This window comes from Penicillium malachiteum (genome assembly GCF_028827825.1).
Source record: "Penicillium malachiteum strain IBT 17515 chromosome Unknown utg000003l:1.0-4950554.0:1.0-4952489.0, whole genome shotgun sequence".
In the NCBI taxonomy this organism is placed as follows: Eukaryota; Fungi; Ascomycota; class Eurotiomycetes; order Eurotiales; family Aspergillaceae; genus Penicillium; species Penicillium malachiteum.
Genome location: NW_026643096.1, coordinates 2,871,499 through 2,892,502, shown reverse-complemented (window position 1 = coordinate 2,892,502; position 21,004 = coordinate 2,871,499). Strand labels below are relative to the sequence as shown.

Here is a 21,004-nt window from a genome sequence, read left to right as displayed (position 1 = left end):
GTTCTATACCCACACGGCGCATCCGTTCTTGCTTTTCTTTTGGTTTTCTTTCACTTTAAATCAATTGAATTTTCACTTTCGATTGCCATGTCTCCCTGTAGAGCTCTTTAAACAAGATCACTTTACTACTTCAAGTTTGCTTACACTACAAATTTATAGCCTTATGCTAAGACTCCCAGCATCTACAACAGAGCGAACAAGGAAACGACAGATCTACCGAGGATATCGAAGTCCATTCGGAGTACTATATGTAATCCAAGGTCCGGATCTACCACCTTAGAACTGATGTCGAAAGAATGTTCAAGTTCAAGTTCCATAAAGCCCCAACCCATCGAACTCGCCAGCGAGTCCACCACGTATAACACCACCAATTAAACCACTCCATCTATCCGTCAACGGATAAAATGAAGTAGAGATTGACATTATGCAGTACAGGATACAAGAATCGGCAATACAGTACAAACAATCCAGCTAACCTTCAAGGTACTAGTGATAACTTGAAGGGAAGGCCCATGCATGAGTCTCCCCGTCGCTTAAAGCAGGAGACCAAGTCCGGCGAGAAGAACACCAGCAACAGGACCCACGCGAAGAGAATCCGCAGCGTTGGGAGTAGCAGACGGCGAAGAGGATGAGCTAGCAGTAGTGATAGCAGCTGAGGCGATGCTAGACTTTGAAGCGGAGGGAAGGGCAGTGATAACCTTCGAAGCTGCGGTCTGGATAGTGGTGGCAACAGGCGATGGGTTGGGGGTAGCAGCGACGAAGATACCACCGTCTGTTGTGTGCAAGGAGGCAGTCTGAGTCGCATCATCAGAGTCCGAGTCATCGCCACTTGCATCGGCGTAGAATTCGGTTGGTAGGACAGTGTAGACGTTAACACCACCACCTAGATAACCAATATTAGATCTCTGTTCCCGTATTTTGTATATGTATCGGACTCAACTTACAATAATCCATAGGATAGCCAGCGCAGTACTGATCGCAGTTATCATCGGCAATCTGAGCAGATAAGGCGGGTGTGGTGTTAGTGCAACCACATGTGATGCCGTCCTTCAAAGCAGCGAACGCATAGCCACCCTTCTCACATTCCTCGATACAGGCTCCATGCGATTGGTAGGTGTATTGTTCGAGATCCGTCAAGCCTGCGACCTTGGAAAAACAACCAAGGGAGTCAGAGCTAGCCTTAACGAATGGGATAGTCAGGGCCATGGAAGCGAGAAGATGTTGAAGATGCATGTTGCGGTGTAGGTATAGTTTGTCGGAAAGAACGTATCGAGTAAAGAGTAACGTATAAAAGAGAGGAATCCTTGTAAGGAGATAATATAGCGAGTCTATGGATTTAAGTATAATGAAGGTTATGTCGAGTATGCGGAATGCGCAGATCAAACGAGAGAGTAGTTGACGACAAAGCGAAAGAAATAAGAGAGAGGGAATGAAAAGATGAAGAAAAAGAGACTGAAGAGACTAAAAACCTTCTTCAAGTCTTGGTGTCTCACTTTTAAAAGGGTCTGACACTCGCTACGTCGGATCCTCCCAAGAACCCGTGGACCCGTTATTTTATGGATGAAACGGAGACGATGACATCGTGAAGCAAGACGATCATCCCTGAAACACTAATCCGACAGAGCTATTGAAGTGAATATGGAGGCTCATTGGTGCAAGGAATGGATCATCACAGAGATCATCGTCCCCAGAAGTGGACATCCTTTGTTATTCGGACTAACGAGTCGCAAACCAATGGTCTTGGCGAGTAAGAAAGGGAAAGAAAACCCTTCACTAGACTGAAAGTTCAGGTGGTTTGCCACTAATTGCTGGGTTTCATCCGGTTGGAGGTCCCCGTTTGTGTGGAGATTGTGTATTTTCGAGGCATCCTGCGCCCCTTGAAAGCCTTGGAGCCCCCTGTGTGGAGATCGACATTGATCGCTAAGTGGCTGATGACGTTGAACAGAGAAGAACGAAAACCCTTATGGGGTTCGATGGGTTTTCATGGATGATCATAATTCCTCCCACTTCGTCTGTTCCTGAATGACTCCATAATATCAGGGACTATCATTTCCTTCATGTTGTTAACTGGTCCCTTGGGTTTCCTCGGCTCCACCCGTCAGGAACCAGTGAACTCACACTGGGTCCATAATGAGGAACTTGTGAGGCTTGGAGGCTTGGTAAAGCTGAAGGAGGGTTAACATTTATCCCGTCATAAACTATGTATCAAAATGTCAACATGATCCTACCATAACTGTGTATACTCACCACAATCTGTATCATCTCCAACATAGACCAGTTGGTGAACTTGCCGACTCCTCGGCAAATCCTGTTAAAACTTTCCAATTCAGGTAAAAATGCGGTATCGGCCGCAGTCCGATTGAGGGGAAGATAAGAGTGCAGATAACATGGTGAAACCCCGTATATAAGTTCAGTTCTTGTCAAGTCCTTCAGTATACTCAATACTAGAGTATAGTTCCAGTCATGAAGGCCCTCTCAATTCTAGGATTGGCATCTTTGCCATCCGCTCTGGCATTGAACATCCCAGCACAACAGTTCCTCGTCCCTGCAGAATCGGTCCGGAATCCAGCCTTCAAGCCCTCGGAGAGAGAGACTTGCCCTCAGGCACAGAGAGTCGTTGCTCCGAATGACGGTCTTCACTCTTCATTGACCTTCCTCGAAGATGAAGCATTCCGATCTCGTCAAGCACACCGACTTTCGCGGGCCGTGCAGGTCCCAACGACCGTGGGTGATTTCGCCGATGACCCATATGACGAGGCGTTTGAGCCGTTTGTAGAGTTCCAAGAGCTATTGACCGAGCTCTTTCCTCTAGTGTAAGCCATAACCCTTAATTTTCATGGAGAGGAATAAACAAAAGGTCGAAGAGAGGGTAGAAACTCACATTGATTTGAATCAGGCACTCCCGAGCTCAACTCGAACATATCAACCGTCTCGGTTTACTCTACACTTTCCAAGGCATAGACACTACTCGCAAACCCATCCTATTCATGGCACACCAAGATGTAGTCCCAATCGACGATGCCTCCGACTGGACCTACCCACCCTTCGACGGAGTGATCGACGGCGAATGGATCTGGGGCCGCGGCTCAAGCGACTGCAAGAACGTGTTGATCGGTCTACTATCCACACTCGAAGACCTCCTCTCCCAGAACTGGCGTCCCCAGCGAACAATCGTGTTAGCCTTTGGGTATGATGAGGAATCTCACGGGTGGCTCGGTGCCGGATCTATCGCACCAGCACTAGAGGAGAAGTACGGAAAGGATAGCTTCGAGTTCATTCTCGATGAGGGTGGTATGGGTCTTCAGAGTCTAGGATCCTCGGCTGATGCAGGTGAAGTTCTTTATGCGTTGCCAGGTGTTGGCGAGAAGGGTAGTCTGGATTTGGTACTGGAACTTGCGGTGCCAGGTGGACATAGTTCTATTCCACCTGCGCATACTGGTATTGGGATTATGGCCGAGATTCTGTATGAGCTTGAGCGTCAGGAATTATTCACTGCTTGGTTAGATGAGTCGCATCCCTCTTTCGGGACGCTGGAGTGTCAGGCTCGGTACTCGCCGGATCATGTTGAGTCTTGGCTTGCTAGTAAGCTTGAAGCTGGTGATGCTGAGGCTTTGGCAGAGGCAGTGGCTCAGTCGCGTGGAGCGGCGGTGCGATATACGCTGCAGACGTCTCAGGCTGCGGATTTGATTCAGGGAGGTGTTAAGACTAATGCACTTCCTGAGAAGATCTCTGCTGTTGTGAACTATCGGGTCGCACTGCACCAGACACCTGATCTTGTTCGTCAGCGTGCGGTCCGCATTATCGATCCTATTGCAGAGCGCCATAATGTTTCGATGTCCGTTGATTTCCCTGGTGTGGTCCTCGCTGGTACCAGGAAGATATCAGGCGATCGCACTCTTCGTCTTTCGCCCCTTAGTGATCCTCTTGTCCCGGCGCCTATCTCCCCTACTGATCCATTGACGTCAAAGGTCTGGGCTCGATTCTCTGGTGTTGCGCGCAGTGTCTTTGAGTCGCACCCCAACCCTCTCACCAAGTCCGACGCCACCTCCGATGCTACCCCGACTGTTGTTGTGACTGGCGATATCATGACCGGAAACACCGATACCCGCTTCTACTGGTCTCTGTCGGATAACATTTACCGTTGGAGCCCATCTCGTGCGGGTGGAGCAGCTAACATCCATACTGTTGACGAGCGGGTCAACTTGAATGTTCATTTGGAGGGAATGATGCTGTACTATGGTATGTTATGATTGTTTCCTCTCTTCAGATGAGCCTTGTTAACATCTTTTTTTAAGATCTGATCCGTTCTTTTGATGGTTGGGATGAGAGCTCCGAGTAAACAGTTCTTGGTAATGAGAAACCTGACTTAACATGTGGATGGTCTTACGTGTCCACATTATGAGAAAAGTGAAGATAGCACTTACATATCTCGACGAAGCAAGCAAAAGCAGACGCTCTTAGCTAAGAATAATCTGTTTTCTCAGCATTTGAAATTTACGAAGATCCGATATGATGCTAGGTGCTAGATGTGCAACAAGCATCGACTCGTCCATATTGTAACATGAGCGCCCTTGAATTCTAGTCTATGAGGTGAACGTGCGTCGAAAAAATCTACAGCTCTTAAAATCTCAGTAGAAAAGACATATTGATTAGGAAACAATCAAATTGTATGCGTATGGACAAAAGACAACCCCGGGCCGAAGTAAAGGCACCAGGAAGTGCGAACCGAAGACACAACCACACTTGGCCGTCGACTCGGTATGAGAACGGTTTATGGATGGGTATCAAGGCTGCAGACGAAGAAAAACATTACACGCTATGAATCAACGAAGCGCAGTAGGGTAAATTCGAACGAATGGATGACGTCCAGCGCGTCGTTTCTTGTCTTCCACCAATTGGCCAGGTTAAGAACACCTGGTAATTCAGTGGACCAATGAGTAGATAGAATGCGTTCAAGGTATGGCTGAGCCACACATGACAATGACAAAAAAGATAATATATAAGAATAAATGCACAAGAAGAGAAGGTGGTGGTCTTTTAGTTGGTGACCAAGAGAGGGGCGAAGGAGCCACCGACGACAGGTCGGGCAAAGAATGTGGTTGACGGGTAGCTACAGCTTGTTAGTACTGATAAATTGAATATTGACGTAGGGATAACTTACTCTCCAGTCAAAGTATCGTACAGATCGGTGAGAGCCTTGTTAGTCGTTGTTGCGTTGACCCAAGTCGAGATGTGTTGGAAGAAGGAGGTTCGAGTGCTTGTCGACGAGATTGCAGCGGCGAATGATTGCCAGTCAACTTGTTCTGGTTAGTTTCTAAACAATTGAGTCTTCGTACCGGAAGAACTTACACTTGGTATAGGTGTGGCGTGTATCGAGGGGAACGCCATATGTGTTCATGACAGTAGGGTAGAAGTCGCTCTGCATCTGGTAGACAGATTCGGGGACGAGACCTGTGCCCAGCTGGGCATCCGCAAAGAGGTTGTACAGTAAACCTAAAAGGGTAAAATTAGCACCAAAAACACATCAATGCGACCGGGAAAAACTTACCATGGCTGCTCCAGTTACCATAGTTCAAGGTTGTGTGGGGTGGGGTAGCGTTCTTGTTAATAGCCAGGTCCTGCCACTTGGCAATGTAGTCGTGGGCAATAGTCGAATAGTTGGTAGCATCGGCGGTGTTTCCGGTCTTGTTGGCAATGACAGCCATGGCCTGAATACCAATCATACCCTTCAAGGCCAGGTTGGTTTGATTGCTAATCGCACGAGTCAGCACATGCTCAAACGAATGAAGGGAATTTTACTTACGCGAGGGATCCTGCAAAGTCATCGGTAGAGATTTGGTTCGCCGGGTATAAAGAATCATTGACCAGGTACCCAGTCCACTGAGTGAGCAGGTTATAATGTTGAGTCAAGTAGTCCACATCATTGGCCGCCTGTGCGTATGCGAGAGTCATAATAAGCATGTTTCCACACTCTTCCAGAGGCATCTTCTCATCATCCCCGTCGTTGTGACCAGTTGCGTTGGGGTAGCTAGAGCCCATATCGTGCATAGCCCAGTCATTGGGGTATTTTCCAGCCTCCTGGTTCTCATAAAGCGGTGCCAGAACCAACTTTAGGTATTCCGGGTTCGAGTACAGGAAGAAGGGGTAGGCTGGGAAGATGACGTCGACTGTGTTCACATTGCCATCAGATGAGATTTCCTTGAGGAACAGGTACATCTTGTCTTCGGTTCCGCAAAGTTGAGTGGCACCGAATGCTTGTCGGGCCGAGAGCGAAGTCATTGTCACATAGTTTTCACCACCAAGCGCACTAGAATCCGATGTCACCTTAGTATCAAACTCGCCGGAGAGAGAGCTGGATGTAGCAAAGTCCGTATGGAAGAATGACAAGGCATCCAACTCAGTGTCGAAGTATGCTTTCCAGAGAGACTGGACAGGACCGTATGCCGAGGCACCCTCAAATTGGACAGCGTCATCCTGTGTAAGACCAATCGAGAACAGTGTGCTGACGGGAGATGAGGAAACAGAGCCCAGGTTAGATGCGAACGCGAAAACGGGCCAATCGTCAGAAATGGCACGGTAGTCGGTGTTGATAGTATTTTCAAGAGTTCCATTGGACGAGAATTGACCACGGACAACGGTATCCTCGCCAGCCTGGTAAGTCATGCTATCGGCGACATCCGTGGCCCAGTACCAGTAGCCCCACTCACCCTGCTGGTCAACCTCCGAGAATGCGAGCTGTGTCTGACGGTACACCTTGTGGTATGCGACATCATCGGTGGTGCCGTACTCCCATTCAGCAATTGTAGTTCGGTCTCCCGATACCCATTCTGTTTCTGTCAGCTTTCATCCCTCAAAAACAGAATACCTTCAGAACTCCCTCCCAATCTGAATTGTGTATTTTCCAAAATGGGGAACTCACCTGCAGAGATATCGGCGTAAACCTGTACATCGTGATCATTTCCATCGAGTGAGGAAACTTCCACATTCAAGTAAGAGAAAACAAGGGATTGACGCTTCAAGTCATTAGGAGTAATAGGCGACATGAAAGTAATGTTCATCTCCACGGCACCAGCAACATTCATAGTAAAGATACTCTTGGTGGATGTATACTCCAGTGATACCTGATCAACAGTCGTCGATCCTGGCAGACCCATCCAAGTATAGGCCACACCATCGACGCGAATCAGACCGCACCACCCAGTGATCTGGTTCCTATTTGGGAAAATAAAGATTAGCCAAGGTTTAAAGCGTAATTGCAGATCCCAACTTACTCCCAGAACGTGGGCCATTCGCCAGCCAAGTAGCCTCCATTACCACCATCACTGCCAGCATCAAGCCAAGTGCTTAGGTATGGCGACTTAACAGCCAGAGGCACAGCCGGGGGTCGAGCAGGTGTAAAGGTCGAGACAGCACCAACGGAGGCGACAAAAGACGCGACCAGAAGACCAAGATTATACAGCTGCATTATGTCGGTGATTTGACAAAAAAAGGATTGGACGGGATCAAAAAGATCAACCAAGGAGCTTGTGCTCTGTGATATTTATTGTGTCGGACAAAAAGGAGTGAAAGTAAAAGGAGAGACACCAGAGCAAAAATTAAGAAGCTCTAAGGAAGCAAGCTGCACGAACACTGGGTATGACAGAGGACATGCAGGAAGGATCGACGCGGTGTTTACTGGAATGCCAGGGACATTTTTATAGTCGAACTCCGGGGATAGCAGAATAAACGAAGGGGAACGCTATAGGTCCGTCCTAGGCCCGCATGCCAGAATGCTCCCCTCCACGGCCAAAAGAACGAAACGGCTTAGTGCGAAGCAGCGAGTAATTTCACGAAGCAGCAGACCTGCGTAAAAGAAAGTTCCGAACACGCAAGTCGGCTGATTACCATGTCAGTGCCCAAATAATAAAATGAGATCTCATGCGGCCGCTTCGGCCATATGGCAAGGGGAGGAAACGACAGGATGTTAGGGGCTAGGTAGGATCCATAGAATTGCAGGGATATGGAGAAGGGGGGGAGAACCATGCTCGTGGAGACGGTTTACATGGGGGGGGATGATTCACCTGAATTGGAATAAATGGACTAACTCCGAACGAGCGACGACTCGGTCAAGGAAAGAAAGAGAAAGAAAGACAGTCAAATCTCAGGTCGCATGGAACAAGCAGCGGTCTATGCGGGATCGACAGGTCTGTGGCGTCGGCAAATCAGAGTATCCTCTTTTTTGGGACGTTTTGGCAGAACAACTCGCAGGTGACTGCGCCCACGGGATGGCGTAAATAAAGATGCGGAATAAAACGAGTGTGGCCAAATTGTGATGGCTGATCGAATGAGCGAGTGCACGAATCCACGAAATGATTCAAATGATCAAAATGATCTCGGGGAAAGGGAGGGCAGATGCATATGCGGTCTGTTTGCAAGCCCGTTCATAGGGCAAGCGATGCATGTTGAGGAAAGTGCTGGGGGAGCATGATTGCATCATGCGCACAAGTTTCCTCGGACCTTCGGCTTCATGCAAATCTCTTAGTGCTTGGCGATATAAGTCAGTCTTTTCACGATTTTGGTGCCCGACCAATCTGCGGGGAAATAGTGATCAGCAGAACGAATTCCGGATGGTCCGTCAGAAATTCATCTGAACTTGGAGGTCAATATGAGCGGATACAAGCACGACATCAATATTGAACAAGATGATCCTTCGGGGACCTGCAGCGGTAGATAGATTATGGTCCTCATGGCGTTTTCGAGTGTTCAAATCAGAAAGGCTCCCCTTTGCAGGAGAATAGGGCAAAACGCGTCAGCTCCTTGCCAAGTTTGGTGGGACATGAACGACATCCCGATCGTGAGCACGATGTGATCAAGTACCTGATACATCATCTGAAATGAGATTTGTTAGTGCGCATCGTGTAGTGGCTACTAAAGACCACCGGTTCCACCTCCTATTGGCAGACCCCCTTACGGGGCCGTAGTCATGCATGATAGGTCAGACTCGGTCTTCAGGGGAAATGAATCGCTGCAAGCCTCATCCACGAAGTCTTTTTTTGTTTCCACTTGAGGGAAAAGTTCCGTTGTGGGTGTCTTGTGATATTGACTATTGGATGAAATAGATGAAGTTGAAGTTTGTGGAGAAGCGTGGCTGACAACTAACCGATGTAACATATTTTAGTGCATACTATGTATCCGGAGTATACTCCAGTGCTAGAACCTTGAACGGACTATATAATTTTCAGTCAACTCCGATCACTATCATGTCACCCGATTTAATCTGAAAGTATCAAGTGCGTTTAAATGTGCAGGATTTTGAATTCTTAATTTCCGATTCAAAAATTGAAGGTTTGAAGGTTAGGAGCATAACCCACGGGCCTAGCACTAACTACTTCATGTATGTGTCAGGCTTGCATCTGAGAAGGTTTTCCTGTCTATATCGACCTCACCGCCGTTATTTCTATGAGCGAACACGGTGACATTCTAGTACTTCAAGTTTGATTGCAAAGGTCCGAGCCCTCAAGCCCTCCAGTGCTGAAGAATTAGATCTCTACTACGCTCGGCACTCGGCACTTCGATGCACGGATAACATTTGAAGTTCCATTTAACGTTGATTCTCCTTGCCAGCATCTATCTCCATGCGTCAATCCGAGTCATGTCTACTAGCAAAATGTGACCACCTGGGCATCATGCAGAAGAACGGAACTAGCCCGATGCTGGCTTTTTGGCCACAACTAGGGGACTATGATCAATCTATTTGCCGAAAGCCGAGCGATCTAGTATGTACCCACTGGGACGTTAAGATGCCGGTGGAGTGTCCAGATCAAGTATTCTACATTAATCCGATATTAAACCGAGATTTGATTCAAGTTGAGTGCTTCAATTTGCATAGGTGTCGGGCACACTGGCATCATGATGGATCACTATTACTGGTAGTAGTAGCGGATACATATATACCCGTAGACAAGACATCCGAGTCTGGACTGTCATTTCGGGTAGTTCTACTAGTAGAAGTACAACCCGTGGAATTTTCGGAGAAAAGGAATGACATTCTTCAGATAATACCGCCCTGGCATTGCTCAGGTGGTCTGCAACACACATGCACACTAAAAATCAGACTCCTCTTACTCGTTACCCCCCACCCCAAAGGTAGACCACATGAGACAGAGACAAAGGTGAAAATTACCCAAGGAGTATCGTACATCAGCCTTATCAGTGGGATTCGAGGTTATAGCGGCGATCGGATTGGAATGGGCATGATGCGCCTCGGCAACTAGGCGGTTATGCTGGTCTGCATGCTCAGCAGCGACTGCAGCTTGTTGGCAGCCTGCTTGATCCGCTGTGCTTGGTCGGAGCTACAGAGCTCGGTGATCTGGCTGTGATGCGCCTGGAGGACAGCCTTCATATCAGCTAAGGCAGCGATTGGCTCGAACTCCGGCAGGACGTCGATGATGATCATAGTTTTCTCAGAGCGTGGCGGCGGGTCTGGAAGGCTGTCTGGAATTTCGGCGGTAGGCTGTAGCATATGAGGATGAGGATTGTTATCATTAAAAAGAACGGAGGAGACTTATGATACTAACTGGATTCGGATCTTAATCACCGCATTGGGAGGGCCAGGTCCAGACACCTTAGCGCATGAGAACACTGAGCGTGCCTACACAGTATGAGATGTTAACGGTGTTTGGAGTGATTGAAGGGCGAATTATTAAGTACCTTTGTCGAGAAAAACCCGGACGTTGCAGCAACAGTCACAGCAGCAGTCTGCCCGGTCAAGCCAAGCCAGGTCCTGGTAGCGATAGTTTCGCCTCATCGTTGTAGTCTGCAAGCAGAATCATCTGGGTTAAAATTTGAGTTTCAAAAATCTGAAATCCATTCTTCTCGTGCGAGAGAAGAAGGTCTGGGTCAAAGTTTCAGAGTTTGAATGTCTCTATTCATAGAAATAGGAATGGCTGCTGATAGCTGGGAGACCATGACGTTCACGTGAGGTTTAAGTGAGTATAGAACAGTTAGTCTATGAAAGGTACGAGTAGCTTTATTTCAAAATGAGCAGCCATTGGCAGTTCAAAATACTGTCATCTTTTGAGAGAAGAATAAAGCTTGATCTAGCGACGTAGTAGAATGATGCATGTGATATTTAAATTTGAGCGGGCTGCAAAGACTAGGATTCTTGCTAGCATACTAATTATGCCCAGGTGGCAACCTCGGGAGACTGTAATGTAGGAGCGTAAGTGCATAGGAGCCGCAAGTAGGCCCACACAGTATAAGCATTCGAGTACGTAGACCCATAGGCATAATGTAAGGCTACATCTACGAATTATAGGGCCCCGGGGTAGAAGAGCTTGTCCTGCTAGATTGCGTCTAGACCTATAGCAGTGTCTTCTCAATACGAAGCAGCAAAATCATACAAGAAAGAATATTCATAATTCGTCCAGGACTAAGGTGAACTCGGAAAAATTTTTGATTTTTGTTTCATTCAGGGGAATCTATGCACAGGCTTGAGATGTGCCAGGGCATCGGAGACCCATCACGCGTTGTCTCATGCAGCCCAAGTCCAAACCCAGCCCCTTGGGCAGGGAAAAGCGGCGAAAACCCAGTTCAAATAACACCGAACAACCACGCGCACCGAACCGAAAGACCCATTTTCCAATGCGAGTCCCTTAGATGTGGGTGTCGTAGGGGATGGGGGTAACAGTCTCGGGGACGTTGCCGGCCTGGGAAACGAGGTGACCGTCACGGGGACCAACGGGCTGACGCTTCAGGTGGACGTGGATACCCTTCTCCTTGGCCTCACGCTTCTTGAGGGCGTTCTCCTTGACACGGTTGATGAACTCCTCGCGGGAGCGGGAGTGCTGGACGTGCTCAATACGGACGCTGATGCGCTTCTCGAGGTAGCGGTTGTCGACACGCTTGTACAGGAGGACACCGACGGAGGACTTGGTGACGTTGTAGACGACACCAGTCTTACCGTGGTAGACCTTGTGGGGCATACTATAAGATCAAAAGTCTCAGTCATGGTCCATCGCAAATGCCAAAATGGCCAAGTAGTGTGTCGGCGGAAAGGATTGGGAATTGATGGTGTTTGAAGGCTCAAGATGAGCGCATTCGGGCGAGCGAAGCAAAGCAAGAAAATTTCGGTGTTACTGACCCCTTCTGAACGGCACCGTTGACCTTGATATCAACGATATCACCAACACTAAAAATTTGTCAGATCCCCCAATTCTTCACATTTTCGATGTTGAAATTTCGGATTCCAGGTCGTTCGTACCGGTAGGTCTTCATGTAGGTGGAGAGACGGATCATACCGTGCTCCTTGAAGGAGCGGCTGAAGGCATACTGTGCATTTGGTCAGTATGGTCGGTCTTTTTTTCTTCCTTTGCGGTTCCTCGTTGCCATCCGACTTGAAAATCGGCGGTTTATAGAAATGATAGCAATTCAATAATGGCGAGAATGGCGACGTACCCGAGTGCCGGCACGCAGACCGTACGAGTGAGGCATGGCGACGGTATTGGTTGGTTGGTGCTTGGAGGTTGATTTGGCGACAGCGGGCCTTTGAATCAAGATTGAGGCGGAGGTCCCGAATAATTGTGCGCGTCATGTGACGCTGTGCGCACGGGATCCAACTTAGCCCTAGCCCTGACCCCCGTGTGTAGCCACTATAACCTATTCGGGACTAGTGCCCACGTAGCCGAGACTCCATCGATTGAACTTCATGTTCTCGCCGTGAGAGAAGTTTCCTCGTAGTGTGCACGACTTTGCGACAACCCAGCAACAATGGCCCCGTGAGTATCATCGAGATGTGCATTTTATTTGCATGAGTCTAATTTTCGACATTATAGTCGCGTTTACTCCAAGACCTATAAGGTCCCCCGTCGTCGTGAGTACCTCTTCCAAAATCTTCAAAATTCAAATACAGACTTGGATATAGCCTAGGAACTCTGTTCTTTGGGCAATGGCCTTTTCTAGCCTCGTTTTACAGTATACTAACTTTTTCGCCTAGCTTACGAGTCGGCTCGTCTGTTAGTACTCTCCGGCCACTGAATAGAAGCGTGCTTCTGTTCAAGTCGTGATGTTCCCCGTCTCTAACCACTTTTCTATAGTGACTCTGAACTCAAGATTGTCGGCGAGTACGGTCTGCGCAACAAGCGTGAGGTCTGGCGTGTCCAGCTTACCCTCTCCAAGATCCGTCGTGCTGCTCGGTATGTGGAGGACCCATAAGACATCTTCAGACAGGAAGCGCACAAAGACTAACACTCACTTAGTGAGCTCCTTACTCTCGATGAGAAGGACCCCAAGCGTCTGTTCGAGGGTAACGCCCTGATTCGCCGTCTTGTGCGTATCGGTGTCCTCGATGAGGCCCGCATGAAGCTCGATTACGTCCTGGCCCTGAAGGTCGAGGATTTCCTTGAGCGTCGTCTCCAGACCTGCGTGTACAAGCTCGGCCTCGCCAAGTCCATCCACCACGCCCGTGTCCTGATCAAGCAGCGCCACATCCGTGTTGGCAAGCAGATCGTCAACGTTCCCTCCTTCATGGTTCGCCTGGACTCCCAGAAGCACATCGACTTCTCTCTGTCCTCTCCCTTCGGTGGTGGCCGCCCCGGTCGCGTTCGCCGCAAGAAGGCCGCTGCCGCCGCCGGTGGTGACGACGAGGCTGAGGAGGATGAGGAGTAAATTAGCGCCTAAAAAAGAAAACGGGAGTCCGGTCGGGTTTCGCTTTGGAAAGGTCAAAATTCTGGGTCCTGATGACTGCAGCATTGAGCGATTTATGTTGTACGATCATGCAAATTCAATGAATAAAAAGAACACACCAGCCATAATGGCTTCATTCGAAACCCGAATCTTTTCATACTCTGTAATATTATTTCTTTCATGTAGCCACATAAAAGTACAAATTAAGGTTCAGTTCTTTAACGCCAATACCAGTACTCCAGACCACTCAAGTAAAATTCATTCAGTCGTATCGTCGTTGATCAGTGTTTCAGATCTCATCCCTCTATGCCAACCATCTCCTTCAATGTCTCCTCCGCACCTCTATACCACTTCCCCATTTCCTCCGTGCCATCCGTCTCACCCTTCTGCTTCTTCCTTCTTGCCTCGCGCGCCTGCATGATCGCCTCTTCCTTCCGCCTCTCTAATACGGAACACTCCCTCTCAATGGCCTCAGCTTCCCTCGTCTTTCGCGGTAACGAGTTCTGCACAGCAGCGATCTGTCTATTCAGCGCCGCCAACTCCGCCTCCCTCTCCGATAACAATTCCATCGTCGCAGGGAGAGTCAAATTCTGCGATGAACGCGGATTCGACGTATCCATACTAGCGACTTGTTTCGCGCGAAGACCCGCAATTGTGGACTCGAGGTTCTCAATCGATTCCGGTAGATCGGTAAGTTGTGTTTCCTGGATTTCAACGTTTTTGTAACCTGCACAAAAAACAGTTAAATCACCACTGGTATACGAGCATAGGTAGGTTTTAGGTGATACTCACGACTTGCTAAATCCCGACTCATCTTCTCCATCTCCTCGATCATCACGCGCGCCTCTTCTTTTCGGGCTTTTAGCTCTGCTTTCACCCCCGCTAGCTGTATCTCCAGTTCCACATTCTCATTGTGTCCCACGACGAGAGGAGGGTCGCCGACGATTGCTCGTAGAAATTTTTCTTTTGTGACTTGTTCGAGGTAGGAGAATCGTAATTTGGAAAATAGTTCCTACGAACGCTAAGGTCAGCCATTGCGATTCGGGTCGGCATTATCACTTGGGACGGGTAAGCTCCAACCTTGTAGTGAGTAAGATCGGCCTTTAAAGAGGCAGGAGTCGGGTCACTGAGGTTTGATATCGAGACGTCCGATCTTCGTTTCGAGGGGGATTGTTTGGTGTCGCCGATTTCTGAAATGGGTTCTGCGATCCTTATGATACTCAGTTTTTGTTTGAGATCTCCCTGCTCCTTTTGGAGCGTCTGGAGCAGTCTCAGTGCTTGTGTTGCATTAGCCATCTTGCTTCAAGTTGTGGGTATGTGTAGAATTGGTGCGATGAAGATTAATCGCGTTGTAAACAATCGCGATAAGAAGGCGGTAAGGCCCGCCATGCAATTGCTCTATATAATGGATATTCACGCGAAGAATAAAACAATATAGAGGGTTTTTTTTAGCTATGCGTCTAAAATCTTCAGAGTCCGTTTGTTTAAGTCTCTGTCACATTTAACACAGCTTTCGACTTGTTTTTCAATTGGTCCATGTCTTCAGTAATCGCATAATGCAGATGTCCTTGTGCAAGAGGCTTGGCACGCATCCATGGGGTATTTTCTTGATTTACTTCCAAGGTTTCGTTTCTTATGATGCTTTGTTAGTACATTTTTATTATAAGGAGATTGGTGTCCGGCTTTTAAGGCTTGGGATGGGATTTTTAATCAATCTATGATACAGAACTTGAAGTACTTGCGATCTCTCGAAGTGCCCCGCGATCCACTTCCAAGGTTTCCATCATAAGATATATAACGATTCGGACTCGAATTATCGGGATAACCATATCGCCACGGTGCACATGTGACAACAGGGCTCCAGAGCTGTACTGCCCAGGTGAAATAGGTACCAGGTAATGAAAATAACATTCAGGATTATACAATGATAGTCCACGGGTTACACCTCATGGACACATTTATATTTGACAGCCTGAGGCCTCACCTGTGCATTGAGAGCCTGAGGCTGCATTGCAGAACGTTGGCGCTTACTATTTTGGGACTAGTGCATAAACTTGAACCTTGGAGCATGGTCAACTGGTCACTCGCATCCACAACATTCAAATGTTTTAAGGTGACCCTGTGGATCCATCACTGATTACACAAAAATTACAGATCTGAAGGTCAGCACTGGAGCCTGAGGTACAGACATTGGAAATTCAAGTTCAAGTTTCAATATTGACTCTGATTCTTACTGGTGTGTGTCACCTCAGCAGATCCAGCACATGATTGAAATGCCCTTCAACCAATTCCTCTGCCGACTAGCACACAGGCTACAAGGTTTCAGGTACACAGATCTTGACTTCAAATTCAAAATGTCCCACTTGGGCATATATCCGTCGACTAGATACCAAGTGGACTTGGGCTTGAACTACGGAGCAGCACTTGAGGAGTGCCATTCCATAATTGGCAGAGTGAAAACCCAGAAAACAAGCCCAAGCTCAAGCAAATTTCTTCGGGCCCAGCCCAAGACCCAGCGCCGGCACATAAGAGACCCCACCACGGGTCCACCTCATTTGAATTCGCGTTGGCCATTGACGCACAGGCAGCACAGACATTGACAGTACTTGCATCTTACACACAGCAGATTGAAGGAATACCGAAGAAATCCAGTAAACAACGCGATATCAGATTCTTCAATGTTTTTTTTGCAGAGTGTTGAGCGGGATGAATCCAGGGTTCAGAATCAATAGCTCCAGGACGCGTCCCAGAATGGACCGTTCCGCGGGTTGTGCGTGCCCCACCACGTTGGATAGCTCGCGTGGATGTTGTGATCGTGCAGGAGATACCACGGTGGATCGACTGTACACATGCATTAGTTGATCCGCTCCCGCACTGAACGAAGAGAGTGCTCCGTAAGGCAGTCTATGGTTCCTCGGACATTGCCCAGATATTAGCGCGTTAAATCCTCACAGGAATAAGTTTAATGATTACAGGATGAGCTGGAGGGGAGCTGAATATGGATCTACATAGCTCGGCCGAGCTGAAGATAGAACTGTGAAAGGGGTTCTTTTGAGTCTTGGCTTGTTTTTTAATTTTCTTTTTGGGCTGACAGTTTTTATCCGAACTCGGGAATTTATTTACCGATCAAAATATTCTCCAATCTGAATTGTATATTTAGTCTTGAGTTGGTGAACACCTTCCAAGGTTCAGATTCATTCGTTTGGTCTGATTTGGTCTGATATTGATATATGATCCCGTGACCAACTCTATTCCATCATTAATGAACCCAACCACCTGGACAATATTAGAGTCAATTAAGGCGATGAAACCTGAAACATGATCAAAGAGATGAATCAGGTGGAGCCCAACGGCCCCTGGCGTTTACGCACGTGCCAGCTCTCAGGGGGGAAACTCGTGGTTGTGATGCTTATATGACTTAACACGAGGAGTTGCGTAGTCCCAATATTCCCCTCTGTTCAAGGACCTCCTTAGACAGGGAATTTCAACCACTCATAGTTCCTAGGAAGTCTGATTCTTGCGTTCACGGATTCATCGACATCCACACTTCCCAGTCGGGAGTTAGCCGCCCGCCGGCGCACATCCCAGCTGTCCACACAACAGCCCACACAGCAGCTCTAAGTGGGGGGAGTCTGTGGTAGGCTCTGGACCAGACTCGACACGGTTTACCCCCTGAATCTCTGTATCAGCCCAATACCTAACCTTGGGAATCAAAAAGAGAAACCATAGTATAGCATAACTACTTAAATGGTTGAGTACTCTCTACTCCCGTTATTTGTATAGAGTACTGTAGAGCGATCTCATAGATACCAATAGTGTCAATATCTCTATCAAGAACCCACATTGTATCAGGTTTAATGAACTTGAATTTCCAATACCAGTATCCAGGGTATCGAGTCGTTCGTACATAATCCTCCTCCGCAAATCTAAACTATCTCGGCTTTTTCTTTCTCTCTTCACCCACTCCTTTCCTTTCGTTTTGAATTTTTTTTTTCTCCATGCGCCGCTAGAGTCGGACGCTGTGAGCAGGCCGGTTCCCAATTTTCAAACCAAAAAAAGATCCGCTAAAAAGAAATAAAAAAAAGAATTGACAATCTTTGTCTCTTTTCCTCCACCCGAATTTCCATTCCGACTTCCCCTGGCTCCGTCACTCCAGTTAGTAGACGGTTCTTATCGGAGAGAAGAAGCAACGAACTCACACTGGTTGAGAGATTTGTTGCGATTGAATCTATTCTTTCGTTTTTTATTGGGTCGAACATTCGTTATTTTTTTCCTCTCGAAAATCCATCAATTGAAGTATTGAGGTTAGGGTGTGTATCATTGACGTGTGATCATATTCGGATATGTAAGTGGGATATCCCTACTGATGAGGGGGGGAATGTCATACCCGAGGGAAAAAAGAGAAAGAATCAGAATAAGAAAAAAAAAGAAAACAAAAGAGAATAATTGGAGTGACATGATTGACATAGACTGATTGATGTTATGACTGCAGACTTATAGTGCAAAATTGCATCTGTATACAAACGGTCTAAAATGGCAACACCAACTTCCTCACGCGCACCATCTGAAGTGCCTTCCGACAACGGTCAAACCCTCAACGCGCGTCGTACCTCTTTGGGTTTTCTCCGTCGTTCCAAATCTACCGAGCCACTTGGTGAACAACGTAAATCCTCTGCTAGTCGGAAGAAGATGACCAAGTCGCAACAAATGGAGGAGGAACTACGCCGTCAGCGCGAGTCTTACGCGCCTAAAATCGCCCCACGCCTCCCGGACCTTTCCCCTACCCCGCAGCTGGAAACCTTTGGTGGTGAAGAGCGTGATACCCTGAAGATTGATCCTGTCATGTCTCGTCCTCAGTCTGGTCTTGCGGCGTCGCTCGCTTCCCCTACCGATTCTATTGATCCGTATGCGCGGGCCGAAAGTATGACCCATCGGGGTCGCTACAGTTATGCCAGTAGCGCTGTCAGCACTGTCAACAGTCCCCGTCGAGTTCGTCGTCGCAAGGATCCTACCCCATACAAGTGAGTGAATCATGTGAAAAGTATTTATTATTGAATAAACACAACAGTTCTAACATAAAAACAGTGTTTTGGTGGTTGGCGCTCGCAATTCGGGCAAGACCTCTTTCCTTAACTTTCTCCGCCAGTCTTTGACCATGCCCCCGCATAAGCACCCCACACGTAGCCCCGAAGAGCTGGAGGAGCTGGAGCGCCAGACCTCCGCCTATGAGGGTTTCACATCGCAGTATCTCGAAACCGAAATTGATGGCGAGCGCGTGGGCTTGACCCTGTGGGATTCCACCGGCCTGGAGCGTAACATTGTGGACCTGCAGATGCGTGCCGTCACCGGATTCCTGGAGAGCAAGTTCGAGGAGACCCTGGCGGAGGAGATGAAGGTTGTGCGATCCCCTGGAGCTCGCGACACCCACATCCACTGCACTTTCCTCTTGCTCGACCCCGTGCACCTGGACGAGAACATCGCAGCTGCCGAGCGCTTTGCCAATGGAACACCCAAGGCTACTGACACTCCCGTCCTGGGCGTTTTGGATCAGAACCTGGACTTGGGGGTGCTGCGCACCATTCTCGGCAAGACCACCATTGTGCCTGTGATCAGCAAGGCCGATACCATCACCTCTGCCCACATGACATACCTGCGCAAGGCTGTTTGGAGCAGTCTCAAGAAAGCCAATATTGATCCTCTGGAGATCCTGACTCTGGAAGACCAGGAAGAGTATAGCTCTTCCGAGAGTGCATATGATGAGTCAATTGCGGAGAGCGAGCCCGAAGTCGCCAAGCCCGACGAGGAGACCGAGAGCCCCATTGAGGGCAATGCGCCTTCTACCGAGGAGGGACAGCCCACGCCTCCCTCCCCCTCGCAGCGTAGTCAGAGCACTCGCAAATCCACCGGATCGATCACCACTGTCAATCCCCACGTGCCATTCTCGATTTTATCTCCGGACCCACACTCCCTTGCATCTGGCGAAGAACCCTTTGGACGCCGATTTGCCTGGGGTTTCGCTGACCCATACAACCCTGAGCACTGCGACTTTGTGAAGCTGAAGGAGTCCGTGTTTACCGAATGGAGATCTGAGCTACGAGATGCTAGTCGTGTGATCTGGTACGAACGCTGGAGAACCAACCGTCTCAACCGTAATGGCCAACCTGCGCCCATGCCATCTAAGCCTACCTATGGTGGCCGCATGGGACCTATCCGTGATGGTCGTCGCACGCGCTAGGATGGTTTTCGATCTCTGTCTTCAGCACAATTCTGTCTTTTCTTACTTGATTACCCCTTGAGTTCTCTTCTTCTCCTGTTCGCATAGCTTGCTATTCCGCACATACCCCCTTTTCCCTTTACTCATTCTCCGAGATCTCTCGAGCTCCTTTATTTCTGTCTTTCCCTTACGCACAAAATGTGTCGTGTTTTGTCTTTTTAGTAATCCAATTTGTGGGAAACCGTGACCTCCAGAGCTTCTTTCTCGTATGACACTTAGAATTAGTACTCCACTGTATTCACATTCTTATATCATTCGGACCCTGGTAGCTATCCACTGTCCTAATGGGAATGTAGTGCTTGGTGTATCCTATATAGCCTGACGCACTAGGAATCCTTGCTACATGTGCAGAGTCGGATCTATCATTCTCCTCAATTCATCCACCATAACCCGCTTCAATTGAACACCACGTTCAATTTCCCTCATGTCGTCTCCTTCCAACTCCTGTATCTTCTAGTTGGCCCTGGCGAGTCTCGTAAGAAACTAGGATGGTTCTCTAATACCTGATCCCATCCCAGCCAGTTCTTTCCAAGGTTCAAGTTCTGTGCAGCGTCGACGATCTCACATCATTTCGACTCCCATTTTATTGACACGTACCTTTAATTTGAACTAAATCATGTCAATCGCTCCTGAGCAGGAAAAGTGGAATGTAATAGGGTAGATTGCCGTTTGATTATCAGATCTAGATACAGCCTGCTATTCACATTTCTTTTTATCTTTTTCAAACTCTTTCCAAGTGAGAAAGATCGAACTTCGATTTGGCCCAATAAATGAAAATCACCTCTTCGGGCACGAGGTAAGAGTTTCCTCAGCCTCGCACTCACCTGCTCGACAGACATACAACCGTCTGCCGATGACAGAGTGCGAGCTTTGCGCTCGAAAGTGACCAGAAGGCTTTTGCGTATCCAGTCTGTTGTCCAATTTTAATTGTCAGGATCATTCAAGTTATGAGCTGTCCTTCATCGATGATGCTATTCAAGGCAATGAACTCTGTCCGAGAGGTTCGGATGGGGCAATAAGTGGCCATCCTAACGTTTGAATGAGGATGTGCCGTTGTACATGAAGATC

General features: G+C 48.1%; 8 protein-coding genes across 8 annotated transcripts; 3 read left to right on the top strand and 5 right to left on the bottom strand.

Annotated features, from left to right (window-relative positions):
• Positions 1–533: 533 nt before the first annotated feature.
• N7483_007423 (WSC domain-containing protein) lies at positions 534–1,233 on the bottom strand (the record flags this gene model as incomplete). Its single annotated transcript, XM_057090860.1, has 2 exons — positions 534–883; positions 945–1,233. 2 exons carry the CDS (start codon positions 1,231–1,233, stop codon positions 534–536), a joined length of 639 nt encoding a protein of 212 aa, XP_056945601.1.
• Positions 1,234–2,463: 1,230 nt separating this feature from the next.
• Positions 2,464–4,339, top strand: cps1 (Gly-Xaa carboxypeptidase; the record flags this gene model as incomplete). The annotated part of the gene is made up of 3 exons (XM_057090859.1): positions 2,464–2,813; positions 2,897–4,239; positions 4,296–4,339. The coding sequence occupies 3 exons, from the start codon at positions 2,464–2,466 to the stop codon at positions 4,337–4,339; spliced, it is 1,737 nt and encodes a 578-aa protein (XP_056945600.1).
• Positions 4,340–5,037: 698 nt separating this feature from the next.
• On the bottom strand, positions 5,038–7,465 carry gta1 (glutaminase GtaA; the record flags this gene model as incomplete). The annotated part of the gene is made up of 7 exons (XM_057090858.1): positions 5,038–5,110; positions 5,162–5,297; positions 5,350–5,493; positions 5,549–5,751; positions 5,804–6,827; positions 6,920–7,212; positions 7,272–7,465. The coding sequence occupies 7 exons, from the start codon at positions 7,463–7,465 to the stop codon at positions 5,038–5,040; spliced, it is 2,067 nt and encodes a 688-aa protein (XP_056945599.1).
• Positions 7,466–10,249: 2,784 nt separating this feature from the next.
• Positions 10,250–10,501, bottom strand: N7483_007420 (uncharacterized protein; the record flags this gene model as incomplete). Its single annotated transcript, XM_057090857.1, has 1 exon — positions 10,250–10,501. One exon carries the CDS (start codon positions 10,499–10,501, stop codon positions 10,250–10,252), a length of 252 nt encoding a protein of 83 aa, XP_056945598.1.
• A 1,132-nt stretch (positions 10,502–11,633) lies between these two features.
• On the bottom strand, positions 11,634–12,471 carry N7483_007419 (60S ribosomal protein eL21; the record flags this gene model as incomplete). Its single annotated transcript, XM_057090856.1, has 4 exons — positions 11,634–11,964; positions 12,122–12,169; positions 12,242–12,309; positions 12,436–12,471. 4 exons carry the CDS (start codon positions 12,469–12,471, stop codon positions 11,634–11,636), a joined length of 483 nt encoding a protein of 160 aa, XP_056945597.1.
• A 276-nt stretch (positions 12,472–12,747) lies between these two features.
• N7483_007418 (40S ribosomal protein uS4) lies at positions 12,748–13,644 on the top strand (the record flags this gene model as incomplete). The annotated part of the gene is made up of 5 exons (XM_057090855.1): positions 12,748–12,755; positions 12,813–12,850; positions 12,974–12,992; positions 13,074–13,172; positions 13,236–13,644. The coding sequence occupies 5 exons, from the start codon at positions 12,748–12,750 to the stop codon at positions 13,642–13,644; spliced, it is 573 nt and encodes a 190-aa protein (XP_056945596.1).
• Positions 13,645–13,958: 314 nt separating this feature from the next.
• Positions 13,959–14,958, bottom strand: N7483_007417 (uncharacterized protein; the record flags this gene model as incomplete). The annotated part of the gene is made up of 3 exons (XM_057090854.1): positions 13,959–14,389; positions 14,455–14,674; positions 14,743–14,958. 3 exons carry the CDS (start codon positions 14,956–14,958, stop codon positions 13,959–13,961), a joined length of 867 nt encoding a protein of 288 aa, XP_056945595.1.
• A 3,237-nt stretch (positions 14,959–18,195) lies between these two features.
• On the top strand, positions 18,196–19,897 carry aspE (septin; the record flags this gene model as incomplete). Its single annotated transcript, XM_057090853.1, has 2 exons — positions 18,196–18,683; positions 18,748–19,897. The coding sequence occupies 2 exons, from the start codon at positions 18,196–18,198 to the stop codon at positions 19,895–19,897; spliced, it is 1,638 nt and encodes a 545-aa protein (XP_056945594.1).
• Positions 19,898–21,004: the final 1,107 nt, after the last annotated feature.